This window comes from Arvicanthis niloticus, chromosome 24 (genome assembly GCF_011762505.2).
Source record: "Arvicanthis niloticus isolate mArvNil1 chromosome 24, mArvNil1.pat.X, whole genome shotgun sequence".
NCBI classification, from domain to species: Eukaryota; Metazoa; Chordata; class Mammalia; order Rodentia; family Muridae; genus Arvicanthis; species Arvicanthis niloticus.
Window position 1 is genome coordinate 36395702 of NC_133432.1, and position 17802 is coordinate 36413503.

Consider the following 17802-nt stretch of genomic DNA (forward strand, 5'->3'; position numbering starts at 1 on the left):
CTGTAGGTGTTCTCTGGTAGAATTTTTGTGGTCACTTATGTATACTATCATAATTTCCATAAATAGTAATACCTTGACTTTTTCCTTCCAAATTTGCATTCTCTTGATTTCCTTTAGTTGTCTTATTGCTCTGGTTAGAACTTCAAGTACTATATTGACTAGATCAGAAGAGAGTGGAACAAGTTGTCTTGTCCCTGTTTTTAGTAGAATTCCTTTAAGTTTCTCCCTTTAGTTTGATGTTGGCTATTGGCTTGCTGTATATTGCTTTGATTGTGTTTAGGTTTGTTCCCTGTATCCCTGATATCTCTATTATCTTTGGAAGGAGTGTGAGATGTGTCAAAGGCTCCTTCCACATTTAATGAGATGATTGTGTGATTTTTTTCTTTTAGTTTCTTTATATAGTGGATTACATTCATGTATTTTTATATGTTGAACCATCCTTGCATCCCTGGGATGAAACCTCCTTGAACATGGTGGATAATGTTTTAGATGTGTTCCTGGATTCAGTTTGTGAGAATTTTATTGAGTAGTTTTGTATCATTTTTAAAAGAGAAATAGGTCTGAAGTTGTCTTTCCTCATTGAGTCTTTGTGTGTTTTACATATCAGGGTGACTGTGGCTTCATAGAATGAGATTGGTGGTTTTCCTTCTGTTTCTAATTTGTGGAATAGTTTGAAGAGCATTGGTTTAAGCTCTTCTTTAAAAGTCTTGTAGAATTCTGGACTGGCCCTACAAGTTTTTTGTTTTTGATTGAGAGATGTTTAATGACTGCCTCTGTTTCTTTATCCTATCTGTACCTCAATTATTTATTCATATATTCATTCACTCATTTGTTTGTTTATTTATCAATGCCCTGTGTTTTCTATTAATAGAGAGAAAGGGTATGGCTTTAGGTGAGTGGGAGGTACAAAAGATCTGGGAGGGGTTGTAGGAGAGAAACCTATGATAAAAATAGTCTTTAAAAAGTCTAATTTCTCTTAAAAATACAAAATAAAATCAATCATATTTTGAAAGAATTTTTCTCATAATTCTTTTTTTTACTTTACCTTATTGATCATAATAGTAAGTATGCATTTTGATGACATTTTAAAATCCTTTTTTCTTTTATTGAAAATAGATTTTTACTACTTTTCTTTTTGTTAAAATAAATAAAACATTGAATGTTTTCCACTCTTGCTCTCTATTTCTTCTATTTCTTCTTTGGGGGTTTCATTGTGAAGTGTGTTCCTTTGGTTGTTGGTTTTATCTCCCCCTCCCCTTTTTTCCTTATTGTTGAGGGTATAAACCTGCAAAGCTTGGTTCTACTTTGGTTTTAAAAGTTTAAGCTTGTCTGCTTGTGCAAGCACAGGCCTCTGTCCCCTTCTAATCCAAATGAACTTTTGTGTTCTCTAATGATACTAACACAATGTAGGTTTTACAGTATCTTAATTTTTACTGGTAATGCAGATTCCAAAGAAATAGTTTCTTTTGTTGCAAAAAAACTAATTTTTTCTTACATTATATTTTGCTCATGGTTTCCTCTTCTGACCCGACCCGCGGGTCTAGTTATTTCGTGGGCACAAGAAGGATCGCAACCTGAAAGAAGAACGGGCGAGACAGGGAAAAGGACTCAAGGAAGCAAATGCTTGTCAAGAGTCATATATTTGGGCACAAAGTGCTTATTTATAATACATTTTGCAAAGGGAGGGGTAAGAGGGATCCAGGTGATGGGAAAGTACAGAATCTTCTTGGCCTGTGCCCTGAAACAATGGTGGTCTAACTGCTTACTCAAAAGATGTGGTACACTGCTTTGAGTCTATAAGTCTATCTGTAACTGTCAAGCTGAAACTTGTGGTTGCTAGGGGGATGAAGCTGCAGGGGACGTAACTATCAAGCAGGACCTTGTGGTTGCCAGGGAGATGAAGCTGCAGGAGACATTGTGCAGGTGGGGAGAAGTAGGGGGTGAGGGTAAGAGGCGAGGGTTCTGGCTTCTGACACTCTTCCTCTTCTCCCAGGTTCATCCCAACTTCCCTCTGATCCTGAATAACCTCATTTCTTTCTATCATTAGAAAACAAACAGGCATGTAAGGGTTTGTGTAATGAATACAATATAATAAGATATACTATACTATAATATAAAAAAAAAATCTTACATCAGAATAAGATAAAACTAACAAACAGAAGGAAAATTACCCAAGAAAAGCCAGAAGAAACAAAGAGACAGAGACCTATTTATTTGCATACTCTCAAATCTCATAAACCACTTAGTGGAATCCATAATGTATATGCAATGGGTAAATACATAATAATATATGTTTCAACATGTATATTTTTTTCAAGACTTTCTGTCGGCAGTGGTTCTGCTGTGTGTTTTCAATGTGACTTTCTTGACATTTCACAGAATTATCCACATCTGGTCAGTAATGAAATTTATTGTGGGTATATGCTCAGGTTCACCTTTTATCCCAAGCCACTTCTCAGCACCAGTTCTGTGGCATGATATGCAATGTATAATGTCATTAGTGATGATTTTAGTGATATGTGCTTCTATTAGAACAGTAGCATTTATTTTTACCCTAGGCACTTGGACTGTCTCTTGGTATGGGACTTCATTTAAATCAGAGGTTAGTTGGTTACTCCTCCAAGCTTTACACTATCATATCTTAAATGCTGGATCTCTCTCTCTCTCTCTCTCTCTCTCTCTCTCTCTCTCTCTCTCTCTCTGTCTGTCTCTCTGTGTGTGTGTGTGTGTGTGTGTTTCGTTCGTGAATCCAGAGAACTCTGGCAGGTAGTGAAAAATGCGCACCTGCTGAGAGCTCAGAGCAGATTAACTATTTACCATGACACGTGTGTGTGTGTGTGTGTGTGTGTGTGTGTGTGCTGTGTGTGTGTGTTTATGTCTGTGCCTGTTTCTCAAGGTTTCGCTTTATTTTGTGTATTTGTTTTATTTTGTTTGTTTGCTTAATTTTCATATTTGTTTTGTAAAAAAAAGGAAGCCAAAGAGTTGGATGTTTGGGAAAGTAGGAAAGATGAGGGAGAAGATAACACAGAGAAAATCATGATCACAATTTATTGAATGAAAAATGTATTTTACAAACGTTTTCATGGGCTGGAGAGAAGGCTCAGCAGTTAAGAGCACTCTGGGGTCTTCCAGATGACCTAATTTTAATTCCCAGTAACCACATGGTGGCTAATAGCTGTCTCTACTGGGATCTGATACCCTCTTCTGGTACGTAGGAATACATGAAGATAGAGTACTCACATACATAAAATAAATAAATATATAAATCTTTTTAAAACATCTTATCATAATGAACCAATTTTCAAAACTAGAATGTGGCTTGTTTTCAGTATACTAATAGATTTTAACATAATTAACCCTCTCCCATATTTTTGTAAGTTTACAGATTGTGTAGTATAAAAAGATTGATTGGTGAGAGGTGACAATATGAAAAGCATATAGCAGAGAAAGTCTTGCACATTTAAGAAAACGTGTAGCATATAAGAAAAGAAACCAATTCTGTTCTGAGTACAAGATACCTTTTATGAAATAATGATAAATTATCAAGAAGTAGGTACTCAAAAATGTGTGGAATTCGCATAATATATGGTTTCAATTGAAGGAATACAGATCAATTCATCAAAGTAAAGAATTGTGAAGAGAAAAGTACATGAAACACTGTTTAGATATCAATAGTCAAAGAGAGACATGAGCACAGGTTCTGATGAATTGGATACAGCTGGTCACTAAACATTCTTCAGAGAATTAATGGAAGCTTAATATAATTATCTGCTTTCAGGCATATCCAGCTTACTGCTATGTGACTTTGGTTATGACATTTAAATTGGTCTTTATTCTACTATAGTATGCAGGTCTGAATGTTGGGATGGATGGTGCTTAATCCAGCTTAAAGACTTCTACGTAATTAAAACTAAGTAGACTAATCTGTAAAATGCACTTTTCTTCTAGAATGTGCATTGTTCCTGATGCACTGAGGTGAGTTTCTATCTGGTCTTAACAAAATAATATAGCACTTTGGGGCAAAAATGCAGCCTAGGATCCCTGCACTGGAAGCCATGATAGAGAAGATTTCCATGGCCACCATGACCCTACCCTTGGTGCTATAGTAAACAGGGAGGAATGTGACCCATACACTGAGGAACACTAGCATGCTAAATGTCAAAAACCTGGCTTCATTAAATGTGTCAGGCAGGTTCCTGGAAAGGTAGGCCATAGCATAGCTCCCAAGTGCCAAAGAGCAGAGGTATCCCAGAATGCAGTGAAAGACAACTGAGCCTTTGTTGCAGACAGTGATGATGTGTCCATGTTCAGAGTGAGCATCAAAGTCAATGAAGGGAGGAGAGGTGCACAGCCAAATTCCACAGAGCAGAAGTTGAATAAAGGTGGAGATGAGAATAATGAAATTAGGAGCCTTTGATATCATTAACCATCTCATCATCTTCCCAGGAACAGTGACCTTGAAGGCCAGAACAACGGTCATGGTTTTTGCCAAGATTGTGGAGAGAACCACTGTGAACAAAACTCCATATGTGCTCTGCTGTAGGATACATGTGGCTGTGTTGGGATGGCCAATGAAGAGCAAGGGACAGAGAAAACAGAAGATCAGAGTGATGAGCAGGATATAGGTGAGGGCCCGATTATTGGCCTTGACAATAGGAGTGTGGTGGTACTTCACAAAGATACCAAGTACAGCAGTTGTGAGTACAAAGAAGCCCATGGTCATGCAAGTGAGAGTCATTCCCAAGGGGTCTTCATAGGCCAGAAATTTCAAGGCTTTCTCTAGGCAGTGATTCTGCTCTGTGTTTGCATAGTGACTTTCTGGACACTTCACACAATTATCCAAATCTGATCAGGAAATTTATCATGAGTGTATGCTCAGGTTCACCTTTTATCCCAAGCTACTTCCCAGTACCAGCTTTTCTCTTTCCTTTGTTGTTTCAGACTCAAGTAAATTAGTGTTCAATAGTGAACATTCTCAAGTGCTCTGTAATCAATAATTCCAAATTGACACTCCTCATTGTCTTTATTGGGACATGAAATGAATAGTCCTATTCTCTTCATCTTTGTAATTAACTATCTTTTTAGTATAAATATATTAATAAATCTTAACACAGGGTTCATCCCACCCTAGACCATTTATGTTCCCAGATGGAAGACACACATATAGCCTTTATATTTTAATATGCCTAAAGCAGCACAATAGTTGGGCAACTGCCTAACATCCATGTTGTTAGAATCTACTTCTAACCATAACCCTATTGTTACTTACTAATTTCTAAGTTCTATCTTAGCTGTGCATGACCCAAATGAGCAGCCCTCTGGGTCATGTTCTTTTGGTTTTTTCACATGGCAGCTCTGGTTCTCCTTCCTTTATATTCTAGTTCTTCCATGGCTGCTTTCTTGCCCTTTTCCTACATCTCTTCTAAGACATGCCCCTCCTTTTCTCTCCTTTCTCATTGTCCCAAGGCCTTGAAATGGAAAACATGCCTATGTCTCCCCTTTCCAGCTATTGGCTGCTAACATCTTTATTAACCTATCAGAATTGACTGAGGGCAGGTTCCCAAAAGCTACATATAGACCCTATCTTGCAAAAAGTTTGGGGGAACCAAATTAGCTTTAGAATACAAACAGCTACATCTTTGCTTCTAAGTGATAATATTCACCTATTTGTGTGTCACAAATTATTGAATTACATTACATAAACCTAACTTAATAGAATTATCTCCTTGTGAAAACACTTCCAGTGTGAGCTGGACATGTAGTCATTTGACTCTATGTTTAATAATGATTCTATTAACTCATTATATAAAATACAGTCATTTGTACATAAGGAGTTAATCAATACTGCAAGATTATTTATGCTTAATTTAATCAAATAAACTTGGAATATACAACTCTAGATTCAATTTCATGATACAAAAGCATTTATTGATTTAAAAATTTATCTGTGCTCAATCAAAAAGTCTCATGTTAGGGTTGTGACATACCTCTCTAATTTATATTTTGTGGTCTACAACATTTATCTATGTTATAGACTTATTCACTTCTCCAAAGATTTTATGTATTATATTTTAAATAATATTTATTCACTTTCTTTTGTCTGTGAGTGTTTATAATAAAGGAGTAAGTCAAATACATCTCTGATCACATTTGGTGAGTCCGGAATCATGACTGAAATTATAAATGTAAGAATGATCAGGATCTAACAATTAATTTTTACTAATTATGAACTAAATATGCTTTTAAAATGTGAAAAGTTGGTATTTTATTTTCTCTATGTTACATGTCATGGTAAAATAAAGTAGAATACTCTGGGATAGACAAAGATGTTCTCTGCAGGGAAGAAGGCATAACAAGGACAAAAATCATTGACCAAATATGAATTTTAATGGCTAGTCTGTCATTTAAAGTGATAATATAATAAATTAATTTTACTTTTAAATGAAAGAATAGGACTAATAACTGCTGTTCCTTCACAAAACTTTTCCATGAGATTAGACATTGAACACTATGGATAGATGGGAAAATTCTCAGTGAGATTGACATTTACCTGTTTCATTGGAAATCTCATTATCTGCACAAGGTGTACAATCATAGCAACAGGCAGCCTTACCCTCCTGTTGGGATTTTCTGAATCCAGAAACACAGCTATCACTGCATACAGAGTGAGGAACCTGAATTAAATACAAGAGAGTAAATACTCACATGTGGAGTTTTAAAACAATGAAAAGATTATATTTCACTATTTAACAATGAGATGGAAAAATTTTATATTTACAATACAACATCAAATTATTGTTTGAATGCTTCTAATTTGAAATGTCCTATAAAGTTCAATATGTTAGAATTATGACTTAAAGAAATAAAAAAAATCTCTAAACAGTTGTATGAGTGTAATAGATAAGGCAAAATAAGAGGACATTAGGTCACTGAATTCATGTCTATAAGGACAATTAGAATGCTATAGTGATTCTATGGTGTGCTCCCTAACCATAAGAAGGAGCAGACTTTTTATAAACTTTACATTCATTGGGCCTTTCTGTGAAAGATGATCTATGTTAGAATAATTGAAAAGGCAAGATATAATCTAAAATAGGTACCAAAATTTTGTTGGCTGTTCTTGTAAACAGAATGAAAAACAAAAAGGGTTGTGAAGAACAGTAATCACCCATAACCACTTCTGACTGAAGAACCAATGTGAAACACTTTCTCAGGGCTCTACAGCCATGACTGTTTGAATCTTGATGGACTATCTCTGCCATACAAAACCAAATTGAAGTCTGTTCTTAAGCTGCTTCTATGTGGTATGCACTTTTGAATGTTTGATCAACTCTTTGTTTTCAGCAATAAGTCATGTAATTAACCAATGCACATGTGCCTTCCATGCTAAAGTACATTTTCAGGGGCCCTAAAGCAAAACAGCAAATGATATTAGCAAATACACTGATATTTTCTAATCTTGGAGTCAAATCAATCCTCTTATCAGCATGATTTTAGCATAAGTATGAAATATTAATTAATAGACTTTGTATTTATGACTTGAAATACTTGCTCATGGGATAAATGAATGAAAAAATTAACAATCACATTTCTCAGAATATGAAAACAAAAATTTTTATTTGACAGGGTTTTTTGCTTGTGTATATATTGATGAGTTCTTTGGAAAGAACCAGAAATCTTTACATCCAGAAAAATATTTATATACATAAAAAGCAATGTAATGAGATAAGATCCAACATACATCTTTAAATCCCATGGCCCACTGTATCATATGGTCAGCCAAAACCAGTTGTTGACCCTTTGGAGCTTTTGGAGAAAATGTTCCAACTTTCAGCTTTTGTCGGAGACCATTTGGAAAATTCCAGAAGTTGAGAATATCATACTCTTCATCTAATTTATTTCTTGGATCCATAACCACTTCATTTCCAGCATCATTTTTGAAATGGATATTCTTGAGAAAATGGTGGAGCTAGGGAGGTGAGGCAGGAGGGGAGGGAGGATGGCATAGGGGGTTTGCAGAGGGAAACAGATAAGGAAGATAACATTTGAAATGTAAATAAATAAAATAACCAATAAAAAAATTAAAAGAAGACTTGCAGAATCTTATGAATTTATTCCCAGAAATGTTCAACAGTACCCAATGAAGTAAAGACTCACAACATTCCTGTTGTGGAAACCAAGCTACAAAAGACTGTTACAAATTCTAATGAAAACACCCTAAGTGGCATTATCACAATGTTTCTATTCTGTCAGTCAGTCTCAAAAGAAAGCATACACATACACACAGACACAGACACACACAGACACACACACAGACACACACACAGACACACACACAGACACACACACAGACACACACACACACACACACACACACAAACCAGAAAACCAAAAACTAGAATTAACCAAGTAATGATGATTATGGCAAATTTATTTCTCCAACATTGAAATACTAGTCAAATGTAATTATTTAAGAAAACTATTCAAATTTATTTTGTAAATTTTGCTGTTGATTTACAAAGTATAACAAATTGACAGTTAGCTAACAGCCATTCCTTTTGCCTTTCACCCTTAAGTGTCTTGTAGCATTTTACCATATAGGATCTAGTTCTATTTCTGTTCTGAAATGTATTTAGTGATAGTGGAGTTTCAAATTGAGTATACTACCATCAGAAAATTCTGAGGTTATTGTAAAACAAAATTGGCATTTTTTGTCACTCATTCACCATGGCCATTGACACATGTGTTCACTATGATGTTTAGACAAGCAACTACATAATGTCTATCATAACTTTTGGTAATCTGACATGAAGTACAATAGTATATTGAATGCTTTGATAAAGTCTCAAAATCTCACAGTTCTATTGTTAAAATATATAGGAAGAGAAATTACCTCCCATGGGTGGAAATTCCCCTGCCCATTTCCATGAGGTTGAATTTGTACTTGTTTGAGAGTCATCTCATGGAGACTGCGAGCTACAGCATAGACAGAATTATATATATTGTAACTCTCTTCAGTCATATCCATTTCCCATATATTTGTAGGCAAATATTCCAAGGAAACATTTGGTAAACAGTTACCCAAAATTTTACAGTCTTGTACAGAAAAAGAGCAATTGAAAAATTTACTCCACAAAAGAGCAAGGTAATGATCATCTGGGTATTTGGAAGGGTTATATGTCTGAATAAATTTTCTAAAACCAGCAATCTCATTATGATGGTGTGCAAAAAAGAGACTCCCGTGCAATGAGTCAAACAAAAAATAATCATGAGTAGCAGCTACATCCCATTGTGAATTCATGACCCAGACTTTCCATGTTATAATCAACTGCATTAGATTTAACATTGCAGTATGTAAAGATTCAGTGTCTTCATAAACAATAACCACTTTTGCAGATGATGCCATGATCCACTTGAGAGTTTCTTTGGAAGCATAGTCAAAGGCAATCAAGTTTTCTGGCATCATTTTTACAAAAGCTACACACACCTTATTTCTGTACATCTCTCCTCTCAAGTCTGACAGAATCTGAGTTCCTTTGTGGTTATCTAGGAGGACCAGCCCCACCCAGGTCCAGCTGAAATGAAGCATCAAAGAGACAATGCCAAATGACAGTGATGTATCTTTTGAAGCGGTCTGGTAGAGAGCAGAGAATTGGTCTTGGTCACCCAGGATACTGTCAAATGGTCCAAAACTAAGCTGAAGAGAATTTTAAATTAGAAACAAAATATTGATATAAAAGCAAACTTAGACCTTAGGGAGCACTTGCGATTGATAAGAACTAACTTTTGTTTATGATGTTTTAAATTCCCTTCTAATTCCTAGAGAATTTTGTTGAGAAATCTTGACAATACACAGTTTTAGAAAAACCCATTGAAGGGTCCAATCATTTCTCTTCTCTATCTCATGTAAAGTCTTTGAGGCTTCATAAACAAATATCCGATTTCTTACCATTGACAGATGAGAGTTTTGTCTCTCTCCTTTACATGTTAAAACACATGAAATGTCAGCAGTTTAATACTGGCTTGTTTCCTCACAGTCATGTCCCTCACCTGTGGATATTTGTAGAGATTCAGCAGTCTCCCAATACGTGCAGATATTGCCCATGATGTTCCTGTAAGTATAGCGACAGCCTTGTTCTCCCTTCTACAGGTATAATTAGGAATGTTTATTCCCATTCCTGTGAGCCAAATAAAAGCTTCCTTCAGACTAGTCCATTCACTTCTTTGAACATTATAGAGATCAAATCCTAGAGATATGTTGGGTAAAAGTTGAGGGTTCCTGTTGATCTCTTCAGTGGCAAATATGACAGCCAAGGAACACTGGTAGTTCTTCACCTTGAACCTGAAGAATATATTTGTCAGTATTGAGGAAGAGGACTTATATCATGCTGCCTACCATTTTGATAAACTCACTTTTATTATTTCAATGTTGTATTTCAATAAACAAATAAAATTTTGCCATTCCAATATTGGTTACAATTTGAATGGCCATTATACAGAACAGAGCAAGTTTAACTACCAGAAGTCTAGGGTAAATTTACAAGTTCTGGACAGAAAACTTGTATTGAAGCAAATGGACTTCTGACGTGCAAAAGGAGATCCACATTTCTAAATCCACTATATTTTGACAGGTTAGGGAAATAATCAATAAACAGTATCTTCCATTCTGAAATACTAACTTTTAATATTATAAAACACCACACCATACTCCCACATTGAGAAATTCCATGGAGAAATTGCAGCTCTTTCGTTTTTCTTATTAAAGAATAATGCTGCTTATAGAGATTTGTTCCTTTGACTTTTATTTCCAGGTCACATCACTCAGTTTCAAACTGGCATGTGTATCTGAACCTGGTAGTGGTTTGCGAGTCCTTAATGACAGCAAGTCATTCTTTGAAACCTTTTATTTCTTGATTGCTATCTTCTATCATTTCTGAGAACGATACAATCAAGAGCATGGTAGCTGAATGAGTTCACTATGATGTCACAACCCTCAGTCATAATTTGAATCCTCTGGGAATCTGTTTTATTGTGGGAAATCAATCATGTTTCCTCCTCAACTACCTTACTCTTTTTCTTTCTCTCCCACTGTCTCCTTACACAACTCAAAGAAAATAGATTACACGATTACACAGGGATCTCAAATTCTTTGATGAAAGATGTATTTACTTTGCCATGGGGGTGTTTTTACATAGAGCAGATAACAACTACTTGATTTACTGTATACTTAACTTGGGGTTGCTCATTAAGATGAAAGCAACTATGAGATTTGGCAGCCATCTTTGAAAATGATATTATAAATAAGACATATACCACAGGTCTTCATATCTTTACCAGGGGTGAACTAATATAATCAGAGCAAGATTTCTTAAATGTTACTATATCTTCATAGAAAGAAGAGATGATGGGCCAATATTTTTAGAAAGTGGGAGGGAATATCTATGAAGAAAATGCAAAATTGTTTTCATACATACTGAGTAAAGAATATTTAGTAATTCTGAATCACACATTCGCTCATCAGAAACCCATTTACCATTTTTCTATAAGTAAACACAATGAATTTGTTAGTTCCTTAGAGTAAACTGTCATGAAGTGGAAACTTGGTGTCATTAAAAGCTTAAAATGAAGAAATAAATACTGCTTACTCTTCACCTCAGTGTAAATAATGGCACAATAGATTGTGGCATTTTTTTGTTAAAGCTAGTATGTCTTATGTTATTAAAAAGAAATATTAGAATGTTCTAAAGATGGAAATTGTATTAATAAAGAAGAATTTATATATAAAGATTAGAATAGATTAATGTTTCCAAAATGGGGAGAGGGTAAGAACTACAACTCCCTTTGAAGTTATGGACACATTCTGAGTTATTTAAGGTACATAGAGTATGAGATTTGAAGGTAATATAAATTGGCTGTATTATAAGTTGAATTCTGTCTTTTCCCCAGTCTAAAATGAGAAAAGTTAAAATGCAGAGATGATTCTCTCAGAGCTTCTGAAGGAAGTCAAAGTCAGGCCAAACAAAGCTATTGACTTATCCGCACTGAGAGAGACAGTAGTACAAGGAAAGGCTAGAAGAATCAAAGATTCCTCAGAACCCAAGTGAAAGCTTAGCCCAGAGTTTTTCATAGGCATTGCCAGAAAAAAAACAGAAGTAATTTTTGCTAAATACATAGTATTAAGCATGAAGTAAAGTATCATTACTTTTTCTTCAACATTCCTTCTGCAGAAAAGACCATAAAAAATATTTCACTATTGTTGAGCTAAAGTGAAGACAAAGTAAGGTAGAGAAGAAGATCATAGCATCAAAATTTTAAATGAATTAAATAAAACAAACTTTTTTGTTTATCCTTAAGCAAAAAGGTGAATATAAAAATAATCCCCAAAAAGAGGTAAATGATAACAAGAGAGGAAAGCCTGGATAGACCATAAAATTACATTGGTGCAGATACAAACTTACTTGAGGACAATGGAAATTCAATTCTAAAATAGTTTTAAAAGCACTTACATGGCATGATACTTTTTTTCAACATTAAAAGCAATCGTTTTGTTTAGGATAAAATAATTAAAAAGAGGAACAAATGCAGCAATCACAACATTTCCATCACTGTATCGATTCCACTGTGGTTTAAAAATGCACTGAGAAGTATCAGAAGAGCACACAAGAACAGGGATCTTCAGGATCCAGAAGATAAGCATCCAAGAGAACATCACAAAATACAAATGTCTACCACAGTATAAGTATGGGAGATATGGATCTCAAATGTCCAGCAGCTGTATTCATAACTTGTGTGTTTGTGAGCATAAGCATTTGAATATTGGTGGTGAGTGAAGTTCTCACTCTGATCACATATTTTTTAGGAAAGCCTCTTGTAGTCTATGGAGAATTCTGAAAAACATTATTCCCTGAATATCCCATCAGAGATACCACAGTCAAAATAAAAACAATGTTCAAAATACATTTGTGGATCTTCTTTATCCTCAGGCCATATGATTTCATCTATAAGGACAGACAACAAGACCCCAGGGATGACTCCTCATGAATAGTAGACTTGCACAGAACTCTGTATCATAGATGATACAGATATCTTTGAAAGGACACCATGGGAGTTGAAAAGGAAAATATCCAGAAAATGTCCAAGCCATAAATGGACCAGTGAAAACCAGGAGTAGAGTCTGCTCTTTAAAGATGACTATCACCTATACAAGTCTAACTTTTCAATAGCCTGGAGGATACAAAAAGCCCTGTCTGTATGAAATATGCATAGCTGCATATTGGTATTTCATTAATGTCTCTCCCCCATATTCCTGGGAAACTAATGGGCTAAATTAATGAATTTTAAATCAATGGCTTAATATCAATGTTATTACTTGTTTTCCTAATTTCATTCTAAATGCTGACATACTATCATGTCTTCTTTTCATCAGTGAATCATTCATTCAATGTAAAAATCCTAATTGTTCTCCTCTACATTCATAGTAAGAGCTTCTCTCAATATTCTTTCCATTCAACATGATGTAGTTAGAGAAATCCTTCAATTTTCCAAAAGAAGAGCTGGTAAAACTAGTTCATTGATTTCAGAATTTTAAAGTTTATCTCACCTACTGGTTCTTTCCTTCATTCTCTACTTCCTTATCCTCTATCATGAGAATAGTTGCTTTCGACATCAGCTTTTACTCTCTGAAGCTTATCCTAAATTTCAAATATATCCTCACTGCAGCTATTAACAGTGTATTCATTTTTTTCAGACATATAATGTAAAATGATCTTTCCCTTTTTATACTGTTTTGATTGTGTCTGGTAATTTTTCTCAGGGAATAGAGAAGCAACTAATATAAATCAATAATAATTGTTACTTCATAGGTAAAATAAAATAAAACCATAGCTATATCTATACTTCTATAAATGTTAGATTCAATTAGTTGGAGGAAATAGCAAATTTCTGAAATTATGTATAAAAGAAATATTTATTTTTTTAACTTTGTTGTCTGGGATAACTGTGATGGCTTAGATGATATAATCTCATAAAAAGCATTCAAAATAAATATGACACTAATGGTAGGACAAACAGAAAGATACACACAGACAAAGACACATATACAAGCACACACAAAGATATAGACAGACAGGCAGACAGACAGATAAATGGAATGAAACCAGTTTGTAACAATGAAAGGTTTAATAAATAGTGGAAAGTGTTAGTACAGAACTCATACTAATTGCTAGCTATTCATGCCTAAACCTCAAGCTTGTTATCTAGAAAAACAAGACTTAATTACAGAAATGTTTGAGACTGAACATGTCAAAAGTATATCAATTAATGTCTCACTACAATTACTGTATTTATCTTTACTAAAAATAAATTTTAATATTGCTTTTTTCTATGAACTGTTTGCAAAGCTATGACTTCCCACAGGGAAATTGTGCTTCCAGGCCTGTTTTCCATAATATTTTCATTAAATTTTAACAAAGAATGTTTATTTTAAAACAGTCTCAACTTTCTTGTTATTATCTATGATGTATTCTGTTTTCTGACTAATAATCAAAATTCACCCATGATTCACTATAAAAAAAAGCCACCTCAACTTTGAATTGAATACATCCATCACCACTGTAGGTTTCAGAAACTCTAGTTCATAGGGTATTTTGCACAAATCTGCTCAGCCCCATGGCTTTATTTCTAATGTAATGTGCTTGTAAACACTATCACTCTATCTAAAACCCACTTCCTGTTCTTATGTCTCAGTTGTTTTACAAGCTTCTTCACATCTATCTTTTGTCTGTTTTGGTTCTCTTCAGTAGAAGGCTTGGTCTCTTATTATGTACAAAACTATGATTAAATTTAAAAGGAATTTTTATTTTTCTCTTCACCACTCAAATTTCTTCAAAATTTCAAGACCTGACCCTCCCTCCCCCCCCCAAATCATTTTTGGCTATGCCAATTCTCAAAGACATAATACAGTTTAAATGAATTCTATTTTAGCTATAAAATTAAAACATATTTTCCTTGTCTTCTTGTTATTGACTGATTATACTTTGTGATCTTAAAAATGAGGAAAGACAGATGACTAGAATAAAGGCATATATTAGTTAGTCTTATGCACTTATGCACCTATATAGCACACCACAAAGAAGAGAAATCAGAAAGAATCAGTCTTGAATGGAATGCATATCTTTTATAAATTGGTGATAAGTTTCTGAGAAATGGCTAGTGATAAATGTGCAGGATTCACCCATTTTATGCTTTCAGTTGAAAGACTATGTATAATTTTTTTAAAATGTGAAAAGTCTTATAGTACTGAGTAGAAAAAGATATACAAAGATAGAGACAGAGATGTGATTATCAGTAAGCTGTGTCATCTGTTTTAAGATTGTCTGACCCTGAGATTGTAAGAAAATGACATAAATTACTCTATAAAGTAACAGTATTCAATTTATTATGAGATTCCTTCAGACAGTATTCTACTGATAAAATATTATATTTATTTTTAAATATCATTTTTCACAAAAAAGAATAATTCAAAGAAAAACATGATGAAACCTACCACAATTTTATGGTTATATCTATATCCATCTATCTATCTATCTATCTATCTATCTATCTATCATCTATCTATCTACAAAGTTAGAAAAAAGGAGCACATACACAAACTTTAGTCTTCTTGTATAAATAATTATATTAATGAATTAAAATCTACCTTATATACTAGGAAAATATGTAAATAATCTAAAAAATTAGAGCATAAAATGGACCAGAAAAAACATATTTCTTCAATAGCAGTAAAAATAACAGTGACACAAACCAAGAACATATCACGTTGGGCACCAAAAATGTTGTGGCCCGAGGTACCCCACACTTGGGGGCCAAAATGTCTCAGACTGTTTTGTCAATGTTGGAACTGCACTGCCAAAAGCCTTAGGGGCTAAGTGTTAGAGCCCACTGCCCCAAGTTGCTCTGGTCCACAGGTCGGGGTTTAGCAAGAGAGAGAGTGAGGACAGATTGGAAGAATGGAGACCAGACAGAGTGTGAGTCAATCCCATTTATTCTTCAGTCTCTCTTCCTAGCCCAAGTCCCAAGTCTTGAATTCCTAGTCCCTAGTTCCTAGTCCCTAGTGCCTCCAAGTTCCAAGTTCTTTCTTCCAAGTGCTAAGTGCCTAATGTCTAATTCCAAGTTGTACTCTAAGTTGTACTGTCTAACCTAATTCTTAGTTCCAAGTTGTACTGAACTCTTCTGTCTGCCTCTTGCCTTTTATATGTCTCACTTCTAAGCCACGCCTCTAAGTCACAACTTTAAGTCATGCCCTTAGGCCTTGTCTCTAAATCTGATCTCTAAGTCACACCCTTAAGTCTTGGCTCTCAATCACAGCTTTAAGTCTCACACACCCAAGGGAAAATCCTGGGTATCTAAAGCAAGATGTTATCAGAGTGTCCTTAGCTGTTGTAGGCTAATGTAATCAAATCTCTTGTCAGGGTATATGGCTCAAGATGGCTGCAAGGATGATAGCCACCTTCTGTTGGCTCCCCACACCAACCTTACTTCAAAACATTAAAAATGATTTTTTTTCAATACAAATTATCTCTCAATAAAATAATCCATTTCCAGAATTATGACCTTTGGTGACTTTGGCAATGCTGTATGACTGGCTTCAAAACTTCTACTAAATTAAAAAAAGTGATCTATGATTTCAGACAAATTTATCTTTCTAGGTTGTAGTTTACCACTGGTGCAATGAAAACTAGTTTTCACCTTATCAGAACAGAATAATGTAGTACTTGGGGGTGAAAAATCAGTCAAGGAACCCTGTCCTGGAAGCCAATATAGAGAAAGCTTCCATGGCTAATGTAACTTTCCTGTTGGTGCTGTAGTAGACAGAATGAAGGTAATTCACACATTGAAAAAGAATACCACATTGAATATCAGGAACTTGGCAGCACTAAACATGTCTGGAATTTGCCTGGACTGGAAGATCATACTGTAGCTCCCAAGGTGGCATGCAGCAAATGTCTCTCAGGTCCCATTGGAAGGCAATAACTGAGACCTTGTTGCCTACACTGTTGATGTGTTCATATTCAGAAAGTGAACGTCTGACTCAATAAAGGGAAAAGAGCTGTTCTGTCAAATTCCAAAGACAACACATTGGGTGAGGGTACAGATAGGAATGACAAAGTTATCATTACTCACCTCCTCATTAATACAGGATAAGTGATCCTGAAAGCCTGAACTGTAGCAAGAGTTTTGTCCAAGACATTATAGGAAGCCACAGTATGAATGGGACCTTGAATATGCCCTGCTGTTCTTTTATTCCAATCTGCTTTCTACCTCTTTAGAGTATTATGTAATGCACCATCCTTTGTCCTGTCATATTCTAATAATCATTCAGCACTGCACTTCAGCATGAAAAATTGCAAATGTACTATCATTATTTACTACAGTTGAATACAGTTTTCTTTTTATTTATTTATTAGATCTTTTATTTACACTTCAGATGCCATCCCCTTTCCCCATTCCCCCCCTTAGAAAACCCCTATCCCATGCCCCCTTTTCCTTTTTGCATTTATACATTTTTTTAAAAAATGTTAATCATAGGCTTTATAAGTTTGGTATTGTTCAATCAGAGGTGTAACCCACTACCCAACCTAGATATAACAACTATCTTTGACTGGTGGAGATACATGAACATCTGCCTTCCTGTCTCCCCCCTATTTTCTCTTTCATCACCTAGCTTCTCCTCTCCTTCTTCTTCTCCTCTTCTTACTCCTTTTCTTCCTCTCAGTACTCCTCCCACCTTAGCTCCTCCTACAC

General features: G+C 34.9%; 1 protein-coding gene across 1 annotated transcript; it reads right to left on the minus strand.

Moving 5' to 3' along the window:
* Positions 1-2808: 2808 nt before the first annotated feature.
* On the minus strand, positions 2809-13666 carry LOC143438262 (vomeronasal type-2 receptor 116-like). The gene is made up of 6 exons (XM_076923954.1): positions 13605-13666; positions 10051-10342; positions 8894-9697; positions 7742-7969; positions 6551-6674; positions 2809-4845 (listed from the first exon to the last, which is right to left on the minus strand). The coding sequence occupies exons 1-6, from the start codon at positions 13664-13666 to the stop codon at positions 3920-3922; spliced, it is 2436 nt and encodes an 811-aa protein (XP_076780069.1). The 3' UTR covers positions 2809-3919.
* Between the last annotated feature and the right edge of the window lie 4136 nt (positions 13667-17802).

Bases quoted from the DNA above. Each gene is read 5' to 3' on its own strand.
- LOC143438262 (XM_076923954.1), bottom strand. From the start codon at position 13,666: ATGTCGAAAGCAACTATTCTCATGATAGAGGATAAGGAAGTAGAGAAT. The intron at 9,698-10,050 runs GTGAGGGACATG...AATTCTCTTCAG, and splicing joins ATCTCTACAAATATCCACAG to CTTAGTTTTGGACCATTTGA. The intron at 7,970-8,893 runs GTAATTTCTCTT...TCACCTCCCTAG, and splicing joins GGAATTTCCACCCATGGGAG to CTCCACCATTTTCTCAAGAA.